The 21,945-nt window shown below is 42.5% G+C and overlaps 1 protein-coding gene across 3 annotated transcripts in view; it reads left to right on the plus strand.

The window, feature by feature from the left end:
* Positions 1–21,945, plus strand: part of Tdrd7 (tudor domain containing 7) — a 68,177-nt gene that overhangs the window by 33,956 nt on the left and 12,276 nt on the right. For all 3 annotated transcript variants that reach the window (XM_051187730.1, XM_051187731.1, XM_051187732.1), the window contains exons 7-13: positions 5,166–5,749; positions 8,180–8,366; positions 10,935–11,046; positions 12,920–13,122; positions 15,643–15,777; positions 17,599–17,685; positions 20,020–20,154. In XM_051187730.1, the coding sequence (XP_051043687.1) occupies positions 5,166–5,749; positions 8,180–8,366; positions 10,935–11,046; positions 12,920–13,122; positions 15,643–15,777; positions 17,599–17,685; positions 20,020–20,154 (1,443 nt within the window). The remainder of the gene's footprint in view (positions 1–5,165; positions 5,750–8,179; positions 8,367–10,934; positions 11,047–12,919; positions 13,123–15,642; positions 15,778–17,598; positions 17,686–20,019; positions 20,155–21,945) is intronic.

Genomic DNA, 21,945 nt, shown 5'->3' on the forward strand with positions numbered 1-21,945 from the left:
CGTTGCAACAGAGCTGTGTCCATATAGATGGTGTGGGAAGTCTCACTTTAATTAAATGTTACTAGATTCTTCTAGAACCCTAAAGAATTCTAATTCCGTACAGACAGTAAACTTGACCTCAGAGGCCTCTGCTGTGCTCTAGGCAGGTGAGCCTTCAGAGACTAAGTTCCCAGGTAAAACTAAAATGAAAGAAGATCCTTTCTGGCTAAGGAGGAAACAGTCAAGTGCAAAGGATGAATTCTCACCTGTATGAACACACAGCTGTCCAAGGAAATTGATGTTTTTTTCTTTGGACCTACACTCCCCAAACCTGATGTGTCTCCTGGAAGCATATAGAAGCCTGGTGAGATGACTCCAAATGAGGCAGAATAGAATGAACTTGTGAGCATAGAAAACTTAAGGCACAATTGACATAGACTCTTGTCACCACAGAAGGTGGCTTGTCTTTGTGGTATAGAGTGTTAATGTCTTACATCACTGGTCTCTCCTGTAGAGGGCACCTTATGTGGAGGTACAGGCCTTGACAGGTCCTATCACTAGACTGATAAAGGGTGGACATCCAGAGACAAAGCTACAAAACAAAAAGGCAACAACAGTATGTTAAGTGCTGAGTATTTGCCCTTGGTCTGGGGGTGAGGGGATGGGTGTGAGGGGAGCTTTTGATCCTTTCTCAAGAATGTACCAGAATCAGATGGGCCAGAGAAACCAGAAGTTCTTAAAATCCTCTCCTGAAAAATCTGTTAGAAGTGGCTTCCTGGCTGTCACATGCAGGAAATTATAAAAGCTATGTTTCTGTGTTGGGAGCGGAGGTAGGAGCCCTGTGACATGGGCCAGAGTACAGAAAAGAGCAGATGTCACATGCCTAATATGACCATAGTTTCTTAGCTTTGGGGAGACTTGCAGGGTAGGGGAAGAGAACTAGGTTTCCTGTGTAAGCTCATTTTTGTAGAATATTATTTTAAAGTGTGTTACTTTTGTTTATGATCTGGAACATTTATTTAATGATGCAAAGATGTGTTTGATTAAATAAAATTCAACTGCAGTCAGGAGGCTGGGTCAGCAATTAACTGACAGGAAGTGGTAAGGAGGAGCCAGGTGGAGAAGGGTTTTTTAAGGAGGGGAGAGAAAAACATGGATACTTCTGGAGAGATGCAAGGAGAGGAGGTGAGCTGCTTGCTATTCAGCCTTTCTAAGGAGCTGAATTCCACCTCAGCCTTTGAATCTTGAGTTCTTTAAAGGACAGAGATTTAGATAAGTAGCTGTGAAACAGAATTCCTCTGCTGCAGCTCTTGTGGCCTAAGGTGGAGCAGTTCTTGCTCACAGTGGAGCTACAGTTGCTGATTGGGACAGGTGTGCACAAAAGGCAGAAACAATTACAAAAGCAGTCAGAGGAGAGTGCCAGGAAAAGTGAGTGTTCCATCCATAGGAAATTGTAAAACAAATGAGCTACAAAAATATTTGTTTTATTTTTTAAGTCTAATGTCTTCCATGTATATTCTCCCCATTTAACTGAGAAACCCTTAAGCCAGTAGTAGTCTCAACCCCATTGGGGTTCAAATGACCCATACATGGGATCACTTAAAACTATCTGAAAACACAGATATACATTATAATTCATAACAGTAGCAAAATTATAGTTATGAAGTAGCAATGAGAATAGTTTTATGGAGGGGGTCACCACAACATAAGGAATTGTGTTAAAGGGTCACAATGTTAGGAAGGTTGAGAACCATTGCCTGAAGCCATTCTCTAAAGGTTGGTTAATGAATGTTTGGTCCAAGCATGTTTTCTATGTCACTAAACTGAGTAGGGAATACATTTGCTTGAAATGTTGAATGCTGTCTGGAAGTTAGGTATGTGTTTAATCTTAGTCAACAGGCCAGTCCTTTGAAGAAGAGATGAGTTCAGACCTTCAACCTCCCTTTTGATATATAAGCAGTCTACAGCCATAGCTCCCTGAACACACTCAGGCTTGTCTGAAATAAGGAAGAATCCACTACAATTTCACTGGACATGGAGAGAGGGAAGTCATGGAGAGAGGGATGATTACCTTAGACAAAGGCATGACCTGCTGAGGGAGCTGTCTTCTAGTCTCGGTCATTTCCTAACTGTTGCTTGGACTTGGGTAAATTCTTGCTATTCACTTTGTAGGCTGACTGGCAAAGTTTGACTTAGATGCTGCAGACAGACTTGTAAGTACACTGCTTCTAGATGTCTTTTAAGATCATTCTGGAATTAGCTGGATATGGTAGTGCACTTCTACAGTCTCATCTCTTGAAACTTAGAGGTAGGTAGGGTCAGGAGTTCAAGATTATCAGATGGACAGCAGGTTTGAGGCCAGTCTGGGCTACATGAGACAGTGTCTTAACAGCTCAGATTATTCTTGAGTAAAGACTAAAAGAACAGGATTGTGCCTTAGACCAACTTCTACTACGTGGATAAGTTGTCCATAAGTTCTGTCAAAAATAGTACTACTTGCTCGTAAGGGCTCATTGCATTGGCTGTGTGCAGAAACTGTGCACGGACCTTTGTGGAGTTAACGTAGGTCATCACATCTCATCATACCTAACACATAGGAGAAAGTGGAGGCTTGGTCCTGGAGCTGGTGGGGGATGGGAACCAAATAAACATTGAAGTGTCCTATACTTTCAGGTAACGTCTTTGGAAATAAAAGCATGAGAAAGTGGGGACACATGCGGTTGTGGACTAAGGCTTATGGTGTATTTGCTACTGAACTAGCTTGCACACCATGCACTTGAGAAGGGGTTGAGAAGAGGTTGGTTGGTGAAGGCTGAAGAAAGTTTGAAGGCAGGCCAGCAGCCTCATCTAGCTTTGGATATGGAAGACCACCACGTCTCAATGTGAAATTACACCAACTGGAATCATACACATGTGTGAAATTACACCAACTGGAATCATACATGTGAACCACTCACACAGCATTTTTTTTCCTTTTTCCTTTTTTTATTTGTCCAGGAAGTATATTTTCCAACCCTTGGGATACTCAGCATACATCCTGAGACCTTATCTAGCATGCTAAAACACAGCACAGGCTGGCATTTTAAAGTTGCAGATTTAAGGCCAGGCATGATAGTGCTTGTAATCTTGGCTGCTTTAGAGGTTGAGGTAGGAAGATGGCAAATTCAAGGCCAGCTTAGGCTATATAGCAAGACTCTGTCTCAGAATAGAGAAAAGCTTGTAATGTTGCTTAGTGCTAGAATGCTTGCTCTGATTTGTTCCTCATCACTGGAAAGAAACTTTAAAAAAATTAAAAATTCAGATTTAAGAAGTTGATAAGCCATGGAGCAAAGGAATACCCCAAATATTTATGTCCCTGCATGTGTACCAACTGCAGGCACTTTCTATTGTATGTGTGGTACATCACCTCTGGTGATCTCTTAGGGTTTTTCAAAGGTCTGGGGTTTTTCTTGAGTCCTTGAAGTTTAAGTGCACATTGGAAGAAGAATAAGAAAGAAAACCCAAGGCTTTATACTTAGATCAGTATCCCCCACTTCTTATGTATCATGAAGTATATGAAATCAGACAAAAAGGAATCTTGGGATTTTGCTTGTTTTGTCTTTTGAGACATCTCTTATAGCTCAGGCTGGACTTAGAGCTATAGATAACTTAAAACTCTTGGTCTTCCTGCTTCCACCTCCAAAACACTGAGATTAGAAATGTCTGCCACCGTGCCCAGACCAAAAGGAATGTTGACCATGTGTTTTGATTATTAAAGGTCTGCTCTGGCAGTATCTGTGTATGTAAGCATACAGACCATAGGTCTGTCTTCCTAAACATTGTATAAAAAGTGAGGCAAATTAAGTTAAGTTCTTCATTAGTGAACTGGCCAGTCAGCAGAAATATTCTGTTTGTGCCTGCCATGGCAATACATGCTTGTAATCTCAACTCTTAAGAAATGGAGGATCAGAGGTCTGGTGGCACATGCCATTAATCCTAGCACTAGGGAGGCAGAGTCAGGTCAATCTCTGTGAATTCAAGGCCAGCATGGACTACATAGTTCAGGACTGCTGAAGCTATGTAGAGGGACCCTGACTCAGAAGGGGGTGAGGGAGGGATGGAGAGAGGAAGGGAGGAAAAGCAGGCATTCATAGCCACTTAGTGCTATATAATGAGTTTAAGGCCAGCCGGACTTCAGGCAACTATAAAATGCGAAGCAATCTGTTGTCTTGGGTGGTTTCCTATAAACGTACCACTCTAGTAGATTCTTATAAAGATTTAACTTGTAGTTGAGTAATAGCCAAATGGGACTGATAACAGGAAACATTGGAGAAGGCAGTGAATCTGAAGTTAGGGTACTAGTGGATGCCTAGGCTTTGGAGGTTCAGAAATGTTGCAGACCTGCATGACTGTCACCTGCCCTGTTGTGACTTTGCCATTATAGTGCAAAGCAGCCTTAGGTTGCATAAGCCAGGGGGGCTTCGTGCACACTGAATCCCATGTGACTTTCACCTGTGAAACGGTTCTTCTGGCTTGTGGGCCATTTAAATTCTGAAAGTCAGTCTTAGCCTACAAGTTAGGGACTGTATTTTGGCAGTAGGCTGTCAGTTGCCAACCCTGGTCTGTCAGGAGAAAGGCTTAGAATTGGAGGACATTAATGTCATCAGTTCCTCAAGGTGTGCCTCTCTGGCATGTAAAGTCAAAGGCTGGATGACACCTGGTGGTCTTTTCCCACTAGTTCATTAGGATGGCAGTGCTTTCAGTTGCCTTCATTGCTTTCTGCTGTGGTGATTGCGCAAACTACCCCGTCTCTGGGGCATCTTCAATAAAAGTCCCTGGTGGAAGGCTGAGGAAGGAAGGTAGCCCTCCTCGTGTACTCACATGGTCCTGGTGTTCCTCCTGTGGTGTGCTCCTGACATAGCTTCACCCCACACTAGATCCAGGGTATTTTGCGAGCTTGGCTCTGAATTTGGCAGAGAAACTCTGGCTGGGCAGAAGCCTCATGATTCCCTGGAGCAGTGTGAGTTTTAACTGTCTTGTGAGTGAAATGAAGGCCTTTTCTTTTCCGGACTGTTTCTGAACTGTGGCTCAAGCCATGACACTTTTTTTGCATCATGAAATTGAAAAGGGTGCTTTTCTCAAACTGTGTTTTCAGGTTTCTCTTAGCCGGTGAAATGTCTGTCATTTGCTTTCTTTAACATTTTCAGGTGGAAAAACCTGGTGGTGGTGGTCAAGATTTACTTCTTTATCCTGCCAAGAGACAACAGCCCTTGAGAAGTGAACAGGACCCTGAGAAAGAGCTCCCATCCCCACCACCTGCTCCCAAGCAGGAGCTGCCATCAAAAGGGAACCCAACAGTGATGCCAGATGTCAAGCAGAAAGTGGCAGAGCTGCTGGTGAAATACTCAAGTGGCCTTTGGGCGAGTGCCCTCCCCAAAGCATTTGAGGACACATACAAAATCAAGTTCCCTGAGGATGCCTTAAAAAATCTTGCCTCACTCTCTGATGTGTGCACCATAAGCTACATTTCTGGAAATACCCAGAAGGCAATTCTTTATGCGAAACTCCCATTGCCCGCTGACAAGATCTTAAAGGATGAAGGGCAGGCACAAGGAGATTTTGACATCAAGTCGATGATTGAACAAGAATATTTGCAGATAGAAAAAAACAAGGCTGAAAGTTCTGACGAGCTTGTGGAGGACATAACCGTGCCACCTCTGGTGATTCCTACTGAGGCCTCCCCGTCTGTGTTGGTGGTTGAGCTGAGCAACACAAATGACGTGGTTATCAGGCAAGTTGGCATTTCTAGTTGTTAAGATGCTGGTGTAGGGTTGACACTTGACCATTATTCGAATGGATGCTGCTGAATGAAGGAAGAAAGCCATCCTTGGGGGGGGGGGAGTGCCATAATACACTAATATTTGTTAAATGCCTCTAGTATTCTTAGGAGAAAAGATGACTACATTTTTAAAATTGGAATGATAATAGGAATTTGGAAAAATTATGTCATAAGTATCATGTCAACTCTACCAAAACATTACATTTCTATCCAACCTGTAAACAGAAAGCTCACTTCAGACCAGGTGATGCAGACCTAGCACTGTGCAGGGTGGCCAACTTCACCATACATTTGAGCCTTTAGATGTCATTGTGTGGGACAAGTAGCTGTCACCTAACTGGCTAATGATAGCTAGAATTGAAAACAGCTTGACTCTGAGTGCCTGTCTTAGGCTTTTAGGAAAACTATGAAGCACACAGAAAATGCAGAAAGACTGCAATTTGCTGCTTCCTGCAGTGGGAACTTGTATCAGTGAGGCACTAATCATCCTCCAGTGTGGAGCTGGGGGCTGGGTAGACAGGGAGAACACAGAAACAAAACAGAATCCAGTCCCCTTCACCCCAAATGGCTCTCTGGTTTGGGCTGCCCAGGACCCATACCTGAGCTACAAAATCCCAGAGAAATCAGTCTTCAGAAGGAAGAGCTTGGCAACATTAAAGCTCCAGTACTTGAGCAGGCTGAGGCTACCTGCCAGGTAACAATGCTACCTGGTTGCCTGGCTAGCCGCCTGGCTATGCTGCCAGGAAGGCTCTTTAGAGGAGCTATGGTTTATATGGAGTATTGGATGCAGGTGAAATTTTGTATTGGTAGCATACTGAGATTGGTCTGTTCACCATTGTCTGTCTGCTTGCTCAGGTGATTTGGAGACTTGCACAAACCTGTATGTTACTGCCTATTCTCACCCAACTGTAGCACCATCCCTTGTCCTCACCCATGAATGCAGCCATCCTTCTCTACTGGCTGTTGCTGCAAGCAGAGGCAGCTGCAGCTCCCAGGTGTCCTGCCAGGAGTTTTTACTGGGCAGACCACATCACCGCCTCAATTCAGGCTCTCAAGAAAGCACTCTGACCAGGCCCCAGGCTCCCAAGAGACTGGAATCCAGTGGAGGACTACTTTCAGCCTCTCTTTAACTTTTGCAGCACTCAGTAAATGCAAATGATGGAGTTTGACCAAAAAAAAAAAAAAAAATCTAACTAGTTCAGGAATAAAGACCACACATAGAGTTTCATCTTAAAATAGCCATTGTCTCCAAAGATGCATTCTTTGAATTTTGTGTAAAACTTCTTCCTAGTTTTCCCTCTTCTCTCTATTAACAGGGAGGTTGGCTGGCTATCTTTGTCCTGCTGTGATAGTTATTAAGTCTGTATGGAGCAGTTTCTTAGTGTTTCCTCAAATCACCTGAGGCCTTGTGTAAAAATTGGATCAATACAAGAAACAGGGCTCTTGTGCCTGCCGCCCCCACCTCTTTGGCTGGGTGACTTGGAGGCTCTTCCAGCTGACAGGCTTTATCCTATGGCTGAGATGCTCTCATTTTATGAGTCAGACTTGGTTTTCTAGATCTAGCATCCTGGAATGAGGCCCTCATTGAAGGCAAGAAAACAGCCCACTCATGGCAGACAAGAAAGGAATGTGTTTTGAAAACACGCTGAATCAAAGGACTGCATATCAACAGTAGAAATGTTTAGAAAAGGCTGGGGTATGTTTGAAAATAATAATTCTCAGGATGCACATTCTAGAGGCATCCAGCCAGAACATGTCACCTCTAAAATATTAGTCCAACCTTTGTTGTAATTTTCTCAATTTTTAAGTAAGTTTTTTTTGGAGCATTGCATTGCTACTATCTGTCTGTCTTGCAGGGCTAGAGATGGAGCTCAGGGCCTAGCACAGGCTAGGGAATTGATCTACCACATAACACCCCCCAGTCCCAGGCCTCACTTTGTTCTTTTTTTATAGTTTCCCTGCTTTTCAAAACTTGAGAATTCAGAGATGTAGCCTCAGCCAGGTTCTCTTTTCAGTAGTCCATACAGATAAATCTAGCAGCCTCAGTCAAACTCTGGGGGTTAATCTGGCCTCCCGTGGTGTCTCCACAAACTTTCCCTCCTCCCTCCCTGGGGTCTCTTGCAGCCTGCTGCTCCTTGGAGCCTCCAATGTCTGCTTTTCATCCAGCCACTCTCAGGGCTGTCAAACATTGCCATGTTGGGCAGTGATCTCCTTGGTCCTGTCTTCCCGCACTTAGAATAATGTTCCATAAGCACAGTTCTTCCCCCTGCTGGTGTGAGACTGGAAGCAACTATGGCTGCAGAGGGACAGGAACACTAGTGGTGCCCTGTGGGCTATCTGCTCTCTCATCTGTTACCCTGAGCTGTTCTCTCATCAATCCAGGTATGTAGGCAAAGACTACTCAGCTGCTCAGGAACTGATGGAAGATGAGATGAAGGAGTACTACAGTAAGAACCCCAAAGTCACACCTATCCAGACCGTGCACGTGGGGCAGCTGCTGGCAGTCAATGCAGAGGAGGATGCCTGGTTACGTGCGCAGATCATCTCCACGGACGAGAACAAGATAAAGGCAAGCTCAGTTTTGTCTAGCATGAGGTAGATACGTTACCAGTTTTCACATGTGATTGTTGCTTCTCATTGTGCTTTCATATCCTGTGTGATTTTTTTACCAGAAAAAAAAAATAGTGTCTGTCAAAGCTATCCCCATCAGCTTTTATGTTAATGATAGTCATGATATCTCCATTTCCTAAAACCACAGAGCACATATAAAGTTATCTGGGAGGGGCAGAACTCGGGTCTAATCAGAAGGGCATTTTCCCACTCCCAGCACTGAGGAGCTCTGTGAGCAGCTTCAATTTCAAGCAAGCTTTTCCTGAGGATGTAGCCTCAGCAGAGCTACTATTCTTCTTCCTCTCAGTGTCTTAGCCTGAGCTGGACAGCTCCCAGGTCCATCCTTGGTCCTCTTGGGTTCTGGTCCTGCCCCATCTTCAGGCTCCAGAACTTCTGGCAGCTAGGAGGAGCGTCCAGGCACTGCTATTACTCAGGTGAATCTAAGATCTGTGGCCTCTTGGTGTAGCCAGATGTAACCATAAATGAAAGCACTGGGTGGCTGCTCACTAGAGGCTATCCCAAGTAGAAATGTTCGCTCTCCTAGAGCAAAGAACACAGGGCGAGGTGGGTGAGTCATACAGACCCATCCAGGGACAAGTGTTTTGTGAATTATAGTTGCCATGTAAATATATGTTATCAACTGGACTTGGTGGTATAAGTCTATAATCCAGCTACTTGGGAGGCAAAGGCTGGATTATACAGTTTGCAAGACCAGCCTGAGCAACAACTTTGTAACAAACTGTCTCAGACAGTTACAGGATGTAGCTCAATGGTGATGCCCTTGCCCAGGATGCGTGAAGCCTCAAGTTCAGTCCCCAGTACCACAGAACAAACAAAAATCCGCCACTATTACCACAACAAAGATATATCTCAGTGATCAATAAAGAAGCTAGCTGCGGACAAACCCTGTGAAGACTCCTACCTTAGTCTGTTGCTGGGCTAACAATATGGCCTGATTTTCTCTGGATTTCTCACAATGCATCCTGTATATACTATGGGTTCAGGAAGAGCAAATCCAAGTTGCAGTTGTAGATTGTTGTTAATGAAGATGAAAGCTGCCAGAGTCTTGAGGCCTGTGAGAGGAAGGAATTAAGTGTGGCAAAGGTGGACTAGGGCACCTAAGTGGCCAATAGCTGACCCTTTGGACTCTGCCAGCAGCCTGGGTCCAGGCAGCAAAGTCCAGTTTCATTTCCTAGGAGGGAGTCTTTGATGCAGCAGCCAGGCACACTTATCACTGCCTTATCACTGTTTGCTTTGTATTTTATTTTTAGTAACTACCATGTGCTTTCCTTAAGGAAGCATAATAGGTTATCAACAGTCTCAGATTCTTAGTTATTCTAAACCCATAATGGCAAAACTTAAGGTTTCTTGTTACTAAGAAAAAAGACTTCCCAAGCTTAGTAGGCAGAGGCAGGCAGATCTCCAGCCTGACCTATGTAAATGAGCCCCAGGCAAGGCAAGGCTACATGGTGAGACCTTTTCTTTGAAAAAAAAAAATAATAGACAGCAGAGTTGTGTGTGTGCTGTAAAAGTTGTCTCTGCTAATAGCATGTGTTAGAATGAAGTATTCTAACAAGAGACAGCTCAGGGGAAGGGATTATTTGGGATGCAGTCTTTCACTACAAAGTAGTCAAGGCAGGGACAGAGCAGAGCAGTTAGTCTCATCTGCAACAAGAGCAGGGGGAAATGAATGCATACACTCTTAGTGCTCGTCAAGCTTCCTCTACATTTATACAGTCCACACCATGGTGCTGCCCACGTGAGCCTAGGTCTTCCTGTATCAATTAAGGTAGTTGAGATAGTCCCCTGAAGACATTCTACAGGCTGCCCTGATGTACACTCACTGAGACACCTCCCAGGTGATTCCAGGTTATATAAAGATGACAAACTAACCATCACAGTGAGAAGAATATACAATACCAGCTCTGTTTCAGAGCTGGGCCTTTGCTAAGGTGCATAAAGACATACTCTGGCTTTATACCCTGGAAGAAAACACTGGTTTTCCCTTTTTATGTAAAATTCTGTGTTTTCCAGCCTGACATCATTGTTTCCCCCAACAGAACCATGTCAGCCCCTAGTAGCACAGTGACCAAGAGCTAGCTGTCGTCACAAGTGCTGCTTTGGGATTCTACCATGTGCCCAATATCACAGGGCTGATGGCTTCTCTGGAAATAGATGCTGTCCCTCAGAATGGGGAGGACTTGTGGCAGGAAGGACACAATGGCACAGCATTGGATAAAGATGGGGAAAAGCCAGGCATCAGCATTGGTAGCCTTGGCAAAGCCTCAGAATCTACTCTGCCTTGGCCTTGTTCTCCCTGTTGACTAAGGCATGAGGTAGCAGAGGACCCTGAGGCCCAGGCTGTTGTTGTCTTTATGGGGTGCATCAGGGAGCCTTTTCTTTGACTTTGAGGATGCAGCTGAGGTACTACTTGCTGATTATGGAATAAAATGAATCCAGTTAAATGTATTGAAGTTTTTAATAAGATTGAAGACTTTGACATGACTGGCTTTGCTTTATCCCTTAGGTGTGCTACGTTGACTATGGCTTTTGTGAAAATGTTGAGAAGAGTAAAGCATACAAACTGAACCCACGCTTCTGCTCTCTGTCCTTCCAAGCTACGAAATGCAAGCTAGCAGGTAAGAGGGAATTCTTAGAAAACCCTTGTGCCCAGTCTAGCTGTTCAACATGGAAATGTTCACTATGTAACCCAGACTAGCCTTGAACTTAAACTCCTACCTCACCTCTTCAGTGCTGCCATTATGGGTGTGGCCTACCACACCCAATTTATAACTGTCTTTCTTGAAAGGTTCAATAAATGAATTCATATGTAAGGTGTTCTGAGATGTAGTAATGATGAAAATGTGATGATGTTTTTATGTTTTGTTTTATATATATATATATATATATATATATACACTTATATGTATGTATATATATTCATTATATAGAACATAGTTCATATTTTATCATAAAAAGTTAGTCTAGCCATTTGGAAGGGCTTCTGTTTGCTTTGTCTTAGTAAAAGTTCATACACCCTTATATCATGGAACTCATTCAGTCTCAGTCTTGTTGCTTCAAGTATAGGAGGGGTCCTCAGCCCTCCCATGAAGATAGATTTCGGGGATGCACTCTAATAGCAAACCCTTGTGCACCCAAGATGAATCTGACTATGGCTTGTGTGCTGGTTCTTGCACTTTTCCTCTGCAGAAGCATAAGAGTATGCACATGTGGATGACAGTAAGAATAAGGCATGGAAGGCACAGTGAGATTAATGGCATTAGGCATTGTACCAAGGAGGTATCATAATTCTTTTTCTAAAGTCTCTCTCTCCTTTCCTCTCGTCTCCACTTAACTCATCTCCTCTCTCTCATGCCCCATGTATACAGGGGCCTGTGGAGGCCAGAGGCATCAACTTCTTTGTATGTGAAGTTACTGGCAATTGTGAGCCTCCCACTGTGGGTGCTGGGAACTGAACTCAGGTCCCCTAGAAGGATTGGGAACACTGTTAACCAATGAGCCATATATCCAGTCCTGAGATCATAGTTCTTAAGTGAAAATGAGCCCTCTGCTGAAATACCCATTAAGCTGAGTATGCAGCTCACACATGTGATGTCAGTATTTCAGAGTCTAAAACCACAAATTGGAGACTATCCCAGCTATATAGTCAGTTCCAGGCCAAAGTGGACTTACAGAGTGGGACCCTGTCTCAAAAAAGAACAAAGGGGGGGTGGCAGTGTCCTCACCAGTAAGGATGAGTCCTCATATCTCTGAAGGGTCTGAGATATGTCAATCATATCCAGACAAGAGTCTGGAAGCTGAAGTACAAGGTGTGAGAAGAGTTCTAATGCCATGAGTCATGAGAATGAGTACAGGAGGAGCTACTGCCTTGTAGCTCACATTCAAAGGGAAAAATGAGAAAGAGGCACTATGGTCTGACTACAGACAATGGTGTGCTTGTTTTAGTTTAGTGTAGTAGATGAACTTAGAATTGTTATATATGTATTATATTGAATTTCAATTGTCTAAGAACTGAAAAGAGTAATTAGTAACATTATACCTGATGCCTGTGCTGGATGAAACATCAGTTTCCTTTGATAAATCAGAGGGTCAGTAATATATATTAACTTTATAAGAAAAGTAGTTGTACAAGTTTAATTGAAAAAAGAAAACCAGTTGTAGGAAAGCTATTACAAATGCACAGTTGACAGGTTCTTGTTCATCTTGTCTCTTGTTTTATATACTCACTTGCATATGCCTTGAAGGCTGCTCCTTCTGTGGTGAAGCTCTGGTTGGTCATCAGGCTCCTTATGTTAAGAGTGCCTGCTCTAATGTATCTCTTAAAGAGACATTCACTTCGTGCCCTTCATCTACAGATGTGTAAGGTAAAGAAGATTATGAAATGAAGCTTCTGTTAAAAGTACACCAGTAATGAGTGATCAAAATAGACAATGAAGTTGTCCACCCATGATGTTTCTCTAAGTAGAAATGAAAGCTGTTGCTGTTTTCCAGGGTTGGAGATTCTGAATGATGATCCCGACCTCGTGAAGGTGGTCGAATCATTAACATGTGGGAAGATCTTTGCTGTGGAGATACTGGACAAGTCAGATATCCCCCTGGTGGTTCTGTATGATACCTCAGGAGAAGATGATATCAACATCAATGCCACCTGCCTGAAGGCTATATGTGACAAATCTCTAGAAGTTCATCTCCAGGTACCACTATGGTCACTGTTCAGTGTGAAGTAGGTGGGTGGGGGTGGGGGTTCTCTTGAAACACTACTGTGTATCCAGGAGAGGCAATAAGGTAGTATAGTTCAACAAAACTCAGTAGCTGGTGTTGAATCTGACACTGGGTAGTTTATTTTAGGCATGGTTAAGCACAGCACAATTTGGAAAAAGTTTTCTGGTGATAATTAACTCAATCGCCTGTGCACTGACATGACTACATTGAAACTCTTATAAAGAACCAGTGACATTTTCCATAAAGATAGCCTCTATAGATTAACTGAGAAAGCAGGCTCAGAGTAAACAATGCTCATAAGGGTCTTGGGAAGGATAGCTCTATAGATTGATTGAGATAAATAGGCTCAAGATAAGGGTCTGGGGTAGCCACTGTGACCTGGCCATGTAGATAGCTCAGAGATCACAAGACTCTTAACCAGCCTTCATTTTCAACCTTCTGGGCAGAAAAGAGGTTATACATCTCTTCCTTTAAAGAGACATCCCTGCATGCTTTATGCTCCTGCTTCCCCTAGTGGTTATCTGTGAGCACAAGGACCTTTGTGCCTCCTACAGAAGTAAATCATCATGGCCCAGGGACTTGGTTGAGCAGGTTCAGTGCTTGTCATACAAGCAGGAGGACCTGAATTCCATCCTGGCTTGCACATAAAACCCTGCTGCAGTGGCATGCATCTGTAATCCCAGCTCATGGGAACAAAGGCAGGGTGATGCCTAGAGTTCAGTGGGCAAGCCATCCTCAGCAAGAGCCTTGTCTCAAAAGGGAAGATGGAAAATGGTTGAGGAAGAAACTTGGCATTGACCTCTGGTATACATATGAATACATCTATTCAAGCATACATGTGTGTACACACACATGCAATTTTTAAAAAGGGGGAAAAGAGGGTGAAGGGGGAGAAATGAGAAGAAAATCATCAAAAAAGAAAGTTAAAGATTTTAGGTAGATGATTGATACTATGTAGCTAGAAAAGGAAGGAGGGAGGTAGGAGGGGGAAAGACATCACCTTATTTTAGAAAAGCAGGGGAAGAGTAAATGAGAAATGACAAACTTGTCCTAGTAATTATTTCTTAGGGATTCAGTTTCTTATTTTCCAGTTTCTGCAGTGGAAATAATTTTATATGAAATTTTCTTGTAAAGATTAAGAAATATGAAAAAATCCATCAATGAAAATATTTGTTAGCTAGATCATTCTTTAAATCTATAGATTTAAGTGCTCCAAATGAGCAAACTAATAACTATAGAATATTCAACTGAAAGAATAAGGTGGGCTTACCATTTTAAAAACTTGATAAAAGCATTTAGGGAAAGAGGCTTTTTAACAGAACTATGACTTGTTTTTTATATGTTGTGATTTGACCCCCAAAATGACTAAGATTAAATCTTCATTTTGATTGTAGTTTTTGAAAATCATAAACTCATGTAGCCCATTGTGTAACTAGTTTGGTGTCAGTTTGGCACAAGCTAGAGTCTTTGAGAAGAGGGAATCTTGATTAAGAAAGTGTGCTTGCTTGATGGTGTGGCAGGGACCTGCTCGCTGTGGGAGGCACCGTCCTGGGCAGTTGGTCCTGGTTGTTATAAGAAAGCAGGCTGAGCAAGCCATGGAGAGCCAGCCTGTAAGCAGCACCCCTCCATGGCTTCACCTAAGCTCCTGCCTTTAGTTCCTTCCCTGACTTCTCTCAGTGATGGACTGTAATCTTGCAAGGGGAAGTAACCCTTTCCTCTGCAAGCTGCTTTGGTCATAGTGTTTATCATGCCAATAGAAACCTAGCAGACACAGCAGGATGTTAATGGAATGGATTTTTTGAGATTTAAAAACAAACAATATGTCTCTGTGTCATTATTTGTGAGCTAGTGGCCCAAAACTCTTTTGTTAATCTGTATGATTTTGGAATACTTCTCATTCTTGGAGAGAAAATATACCAGTTAAGAACACAGTTTGCTTTCTACACAATGTCTCGCCTCTTTTGTGCCTGACACAAATGACAATCATATCATTTAAGTTGTGAATTTTCATCTGGCTAGATGTCTTTTAACTTAGGAAATTTTAACATATTACATTAGTTCATTTTCTTGATACTATGACCTAACACCTGACAGAGGTGACTGAAGGGAAGAGGGCTTGTAGACTTGTGCTGTGAGGGGATGCAGCCCACCATGGCCAGGAAGCTGTCACTGTGGGCCAGTAGAGGGCCTATCACATACTTAGCCAGGGAGCAGACAGAAATGAAGGCCTGTTGGGAGGCAGCTCACTTCTTCCTGTTAGTCAGAAATCCTGCCCATGGGATGATGCCACCTTCACTGAGGCTCAGTTAAACTCAGGTAAATGTCTAGAGACAACCTCATGCATACTTTAGAGGTATTGTAGTTCTCAGAGTTGTCAAGCTGACAATGAATGTTAACCATCAGAAACATGTATCTATGATGGGCTGTTCAGGTAGCTGCTTAGAGAGGTAAAGGGAACCATTGTTGTCAGTCTCCATGTTTGCTCGTTCCAGGTGGATGCCATGTACACAAATGTCAAAGTGACTAACATTTGCTCTGACGGAACACTCTACTGCCAGGTGCCTTGCAAGGGTCTGAACAAACTCAATGACCTTCTCCATAAGACAGAGGACTACTTCCACTGCAAGGTATGGTAGAGCACCATCTCCCAAGAGCAGTCTCAGACTGCAAGCAGGGAACTTGCAGAATGCATTAGGGTGAACAATTGCTTAATACTTAGAGGTTGATGTTTCAACGTGGTGAGTAGAAAACCCAGATTGAAGAGCTTTGGGGCAAGGTCCCACTCCTGCCTTATAAAATGAAGGTACAGCAGTATGTCCCACTGAAATATCACAGATAGTCACAGTACTGCCTAAAACAGTGCCTGGCATGTAGGAAGCATTCCGCAATGGAATAGTTGGTTACTTAGGGCAGGTAACCGATGGGCCCAAGCACAGTTGCCTGTGACTGTCCACATGAGCCAGTTTGTCAGGCGTCACCTTCAAGCTCTCTGCTAGGGAGAGATAGCCCATAAATGTGGTTCTACGGTTCAGTTCTGTGAGCGCCTTCCTCCTCTCCCTCTTTTCCTTCCCTCCTTCCTTTCATCCTGAGTCAGGACATACAGAGATTTTAAGTCACTAATATGGTCCCCTTGCCTCTTGTATTTAGCTAGCACCTCAAGCTACTCTGTTCAGCATTATAATATTTTGAGTACTTGGCTACTCCCCTGCCTTGGGGGAGAGCAATGGTTCTCAATGTCCTTAATGCTGAGGCCCTTTAATACAGTTCCTCATGCTATGGTGACCCCCCAATCTTACAGTTATTTTGTTTCTACTTCATATCTGTAATTTTGCTACTGTTACGAATTGTAATGTAAACATCTGATATACAATCTCCATGGGGGTCACAACCCACAGGTTAAGAACCGTAAAGATAGTTGTCATTTTTCTACATTCCTTACTTAGTTTCATGCATAGAATATATTGTCTAAATTATGTGTTGAATCACTTTACTTCTTACTCATGCTGTATGGGGTGAAGACATCAAATATATAGCTATACTCTTTTATGTTAGAGATGTCATTATATTTTATTATGTATAAATTGTATATTATACTATATTAAAATATTTGATTGATTACATAATTATAACTATATTGCATGTATACAAATTTGAAATGAAATATATATAAGTTATATAAAATTTATGTTATATATTATATAGTATGTTTCTTATATAGTTTGTATGTATGTATGTAAAGTCTCATTTGCTGATTGAGTTTTGGAAAATAGGAGACTCCTAGAGAGGCTAACCTTGTGCAGATTCATTTGTCCTAATAACCCAGGATGCCGTAGGTACTTGACTTCTTGGTGCTATACTCCGAGGGGAGTCCTTGCCCGCAGAGGCTAGTACAGGCACCAGAACAGCAAGCAGGCCCTCAGTGCAGGCTGGGGCAGAAGAGCAGCTGAGGAGAACCCTGCCATTTGATAGTATCTCACGGGCACTGATATCTGTGTTGATACCACTTCCTAGTTTGGAGTTAGAAAGAAATGAAACAGTAACATGAAATTAAATGATAAAAGGCAGAGAGAAGAGGCCTTCATTGCTGCCCTGGCCTCCTAACTTCATTCATCTACTCTGTGGTCTGGTCAGATCCAACAGCCCTTTTCTTGTGAAAAGAGCCGGAGCCCACATGACCTCCACTGACCCTGCTAACATTGTAGACACTTTAAATGTCAGTCTGTGAGCCACGTGTGTGCCCGCCGAGTGAAGGGACTGGTACTGGCAAGCATGACAGCCGAAGTCAAGAGTCTATAGCACAGTGGTAAGCTTGTGTCTACTGCAGCTGTTCGGGGGACAAAGGGAACCCTGACTATGTGTGGGTGAAAAGTCCACACCTCCACGCTGTTCCCAGTGCTTTGCCCTGTTTGCTGAGATTAAGAGCTGTTTCTTGCTTTTCTGTTTCACAGCACATGACCTCTGAGTACTTCATCTCACTACCCTTCTGTGGGAAGATCTGCCTCTTCCATTGCAAAGGAAAATGGTTACGAGTGGAGGTAAAATGAGCTCCTTGACTTGTAAAGGTTATTACATGTTTCATGTATACAAACATTTTCTCAATAGTACAGTACACATGCTTGGTGTCATCGCCAGTTTCTGACAGTCAAGATGGCCTCGTCCTGCCTCAGCATGACTTTCTTCATGGTTTTAGTATATTTGTAACTGTATATATAGCTTTGCTATGCATTTTATACAACAGAATATTGTATACTAGGGCTATACATACTAGAACTATAGAGATAAATATGTATTGAGAATATACATAGAAAAAAAAATAGGATTAGGGAAATGGCTTGGTCAATAAAGTGCTTGTGTACAAGCATGAGGGCCCAAATTTGGGTCCCCAGCACCCACATAAAGAACTGGGCACAGCAGCAGGTACCTGTAATCCCAGTTCTGGGAGGCAGAGAAACCCTGGGACAATCTTGCTGAGCTGATGAGCTTGGATTGGTGAGCTGTGGATTCATTGAAAGATCCTGTTTAAAAAATAAGGTAGAAAATGATTTACAAATATTCCCATCAACCTCTGGCCTCTACATGCATGTGTGCACATGTTTGTGCTCTCATACATGTACACACACATGCATGCAAATAATTACATGAACAGCTTTGAATTGTGTAAAAAGTGTCAGTGCATTCATCTTCTGAAGCATCCTTTTCCCTCATTGTGACACTCAGCTCTGGTGCTGTCCAAGTCTGTTTCCATGCTGTGTAACGAAGCAAGATGAACAATGCGACACTATCACACCACTCTCCCAATGGGTGTTGTGGTTTTTGTTGCCACTGTGAACCTTCCTGTATTCTTAAGAATCATAAGGATACCAAGGCTAGAGGATAAAAAACATCATTTAATTGCTTTCTGGGATATGTAAGAAATGCTTCAACAGATAACCTTCCCATTTAGTAAGAAGACTCGGCCATCCCTAGCAAATGAAAGCAGCAATTCTAGAGTGGTTACTGCCTTTGATTGAGTCACTGTGTTCCCAGGAGGCTGAGATCTAGGGTATGTGAACATAGGTCACATGTCACATGCTCAGCATGACATTATTGAGCTCTTAAAGCTCTGTTGTTTAGTAGATAGTATGTAAATGTACAGATCTGTTTTTAATTTAACACATAACTCAAGACCTCTGAAGAGTTAATGAAAGTAATATAAAGAGGCCCCGCTTGCCCTGTTAACATCCTGTGTAACCAGTCTCTGATTACCAAACCAGGAAATCAACATTAATACAAGTAACTAATGTCCAGGATTGTCTGTCATTTTTCACATATTTGTACCATGTCCTTTTCTGGGATCCACTCTGTATGCCCCATTCCTGTTGTGTCTTCTCTAAATCCTCCAACATGCTGCTAATTGGTCTAAATGGTGTCATTTTGTAAATTCTCTCTCAATTACGTATTTAAATTTCTGCTATGTACTTTGCACAGAAATGCTTCTTAGTGTGTGTACAAAAACTTAGCAATTTATTGCTATCAAATTGTTGAAGCATGATGTATTTGTTCCTGACAGTTAAATAAGACTTATTGGGCTCTGTGTAGTTTTCCCACTACTGAACATTAATTTGGACTTTATCCCTGACATTTTGGGCTTCAGATTTTTTTTTTCAGTTGGCAGAAATGATAGGAATGACTAGGTTATAATTTAAAAACATTTTCCATGTACAAGTAAAATTCCATCTTGAATTATTTATGTCCTTTTTATTCCTACACATTTTAATATTTTTAAAATAGCATCATCTCATTAGCAATATTTCAAGGATTAGAGGAGTAGTAGACACTGTCGCCCTCAGAGTGGTCTGCTGGTCAGTACTTTTTTCTGACTATTGATTAAGAATATTTGATAAGTACCTTTGGACAGGAGAAACTGTTACAGGAAGTTTTCCCACCAGCCTGGTCCCAGAGCCACGCCAGCCCCAAATAACACACAGAGATGCTGTATTAGATATAAAGCTGTTGGCCTGCTACTAGCATTTCTTATTGGCTAGCTCTGTCTTAAATATTAACCCATTTCTATCAATCTAAGTGTTTCCACATGATCTTATCAGATAGAGGGTCCAGATTTCTGCTCTCTTGTTACTACATGTTGAATCTCCTCCTACGTCTTCCCAAATCATCCTTGTCTCCTAGTCCCACCTATCTTGCTTTCCTATTGGCCAATAGGATTTTATTCATTAATCAATAAGAGAAACATATTTACAGAATGACATCTCCCATCAAGAAACTAATAATGTGGGTGTTTTCCTGAACTCTCAGCGCTGTGTGGGATGTGATAGTAGTGTGTCCGCCCTCCCACTGTGATAGTGAGTTAGCCAGTGTTCATCTCATTGCAGATCACAAACGTCCACAGCAGCCGGGCCCTTGACGTTCAGTTCCTGGATTCTGGCAATGCGACATCTGTGAAAGTATCAGAGCTCAGAGAAATCCCACCTCGGTTCCTGCAGGAAATGCTTGCCATACCACCTCAGGTACGACCTACCTCAGCCTGGAGGTCTGTGGAGGAGCTTCTTGCCTGTTGATCACACACATGAGCTGAGTCTCAGTTTGTAATAAGAGTGGAGAGTGTGGGTGTTTACTGGTCTTCAGAAGTGATTTGGCTGACTTGCATAAGAGTCCAGGCACACTTACAGACCACAGTTTAGTAAAAAACAACACCGAGTCATCAGGCTGTTACCCAAGTAGAGGTTCTATTGTAATCACATGCCAGTACTAACATCTAACTAGCCAGCTTCCACATGCTTCAGGGTGGCGTAAGGGTTGGTGATTTATTTGGCTCACCATTCTTTTGGAAATGTATTCATATATACTATTTTCCTGTAAGACTTCCTCCCATATGAGAAATGGGAGTGATAACATTAACCATAGCCTGTCCTCTTAGGGAGCCCTCAGATGACAATGACAACATTAACCATAGCCTATCCTTTGGGAAGCATTCAGATGACAGTTGTGAATCGCCGGGGAGCCGGCGGCATACTGCTTTTGTTAAGAAGGAGAAAATAGAGAATTTTTTACAGGAATATAATATACATTCTATTCTGTTACATAAATAACATGTAATTAATTCTATTCTGGTAAATACTGTCATTCTTTTGAATGTTTAATATTCTATTAAAATGTTAATATTCTATTAATTAAATAATTTGTGTGGAATATATCAATGTGTAAGTAATGTGATTAATTATTATGTTCTGTTAAATATTCATTTGCATCAGACTTGGTGGGCATGCTTCTATAGTCCCAGTGCTAGGGAGCTAGAGGCAAAAGGATCAAGAGTTCATGATTATCCTTGGCTACACAGGGAGTTTAAGATTAGCCTGGATTCCATGAGATCTGGTCTCAGAAAACAACAAACAAAAGTGGATTGCATAATGCTCCTTGAGTGTTTTCAGAAGATACCTCTTACCATCAGCATTAGCATATAAAGCATGGTTTGCTATGACTACTATAGCTTTTAGTGTTTCAGGTCTCCATTGCTTTTCCTGACAAAGAAATTATAGAGAAGAATTTTGCTCTCATGCAAGCCTGTTTTCATAATGTCTTTTACCCTGTTGATATGCAGCCATAATACTGGAAGTCCACGGCCCTTTGAGTGCTACTGTTGCTTTGACACAGCTCTGGCCTTTACTGGGTGGCCCGGTCCACCCAGTACCTGTGTCATATTGACGAGGTTCTCTGTCTGAAGAGAGGGGCTTTAGGCCTTCCATCACCTCTGTGAAAGTCACATAACAGTCCCTTCTTTATTCTGCAATGTTGTGTGGAGCAGACATTAAATGCCCCTTTTCTCCCTGGTAATCTTAGCTAGATTCCTTATTTGGTAAATGTGAGTCCCTTAATGCCGGCTTGCCTAATCTCTAGGTAACATCTATTCCCCTAAGAGGTCTACACCACAGAAGCAAACCCATAAAAGTTGTATGTACAGCTCTTGATTTTAAAATATGTTAAATGTAAATAGACTGCCGGGATTTTTAAAAAAGGTAGTATTTTTCTCTTAATAAAGTGCTTATTTCTAGCATCTATTTTAATCATTTAGAAATCTGATTATACTAAGTGTCCTCTTTTAGTGGCAAAGCTGCTGGGCATTCTGTAGCCTTTCTTGCCAGCAGGGCCTATGCTTACCTGTGCACCAGACCATCAGGCTACCTGCCTCCCTCTTGCATCTGCCCACAGGCCCTGCAGCTTTTCCAGGGAGAGAGAGGAGGCTCAGAGCCTAGGGGGAAGGTGGGCATGATGGGGCACTTAGAAAGCACAAGAGGGGTCTG

This window comes from Phodopus roborovskii, unplaced genomic scaffold, assembly GCF_943737965.1.
Source record: "Phodopus roborovskii unplaced genomic scaffold, PHOROB, whole genome shotgun sequence".
Taxonomy (NCBI): Eukaryota; Metazoa; Chordata; class Mammalia; order Rodentia; family Cricetidae; genus Phodopus; species Phodopus roborovskii.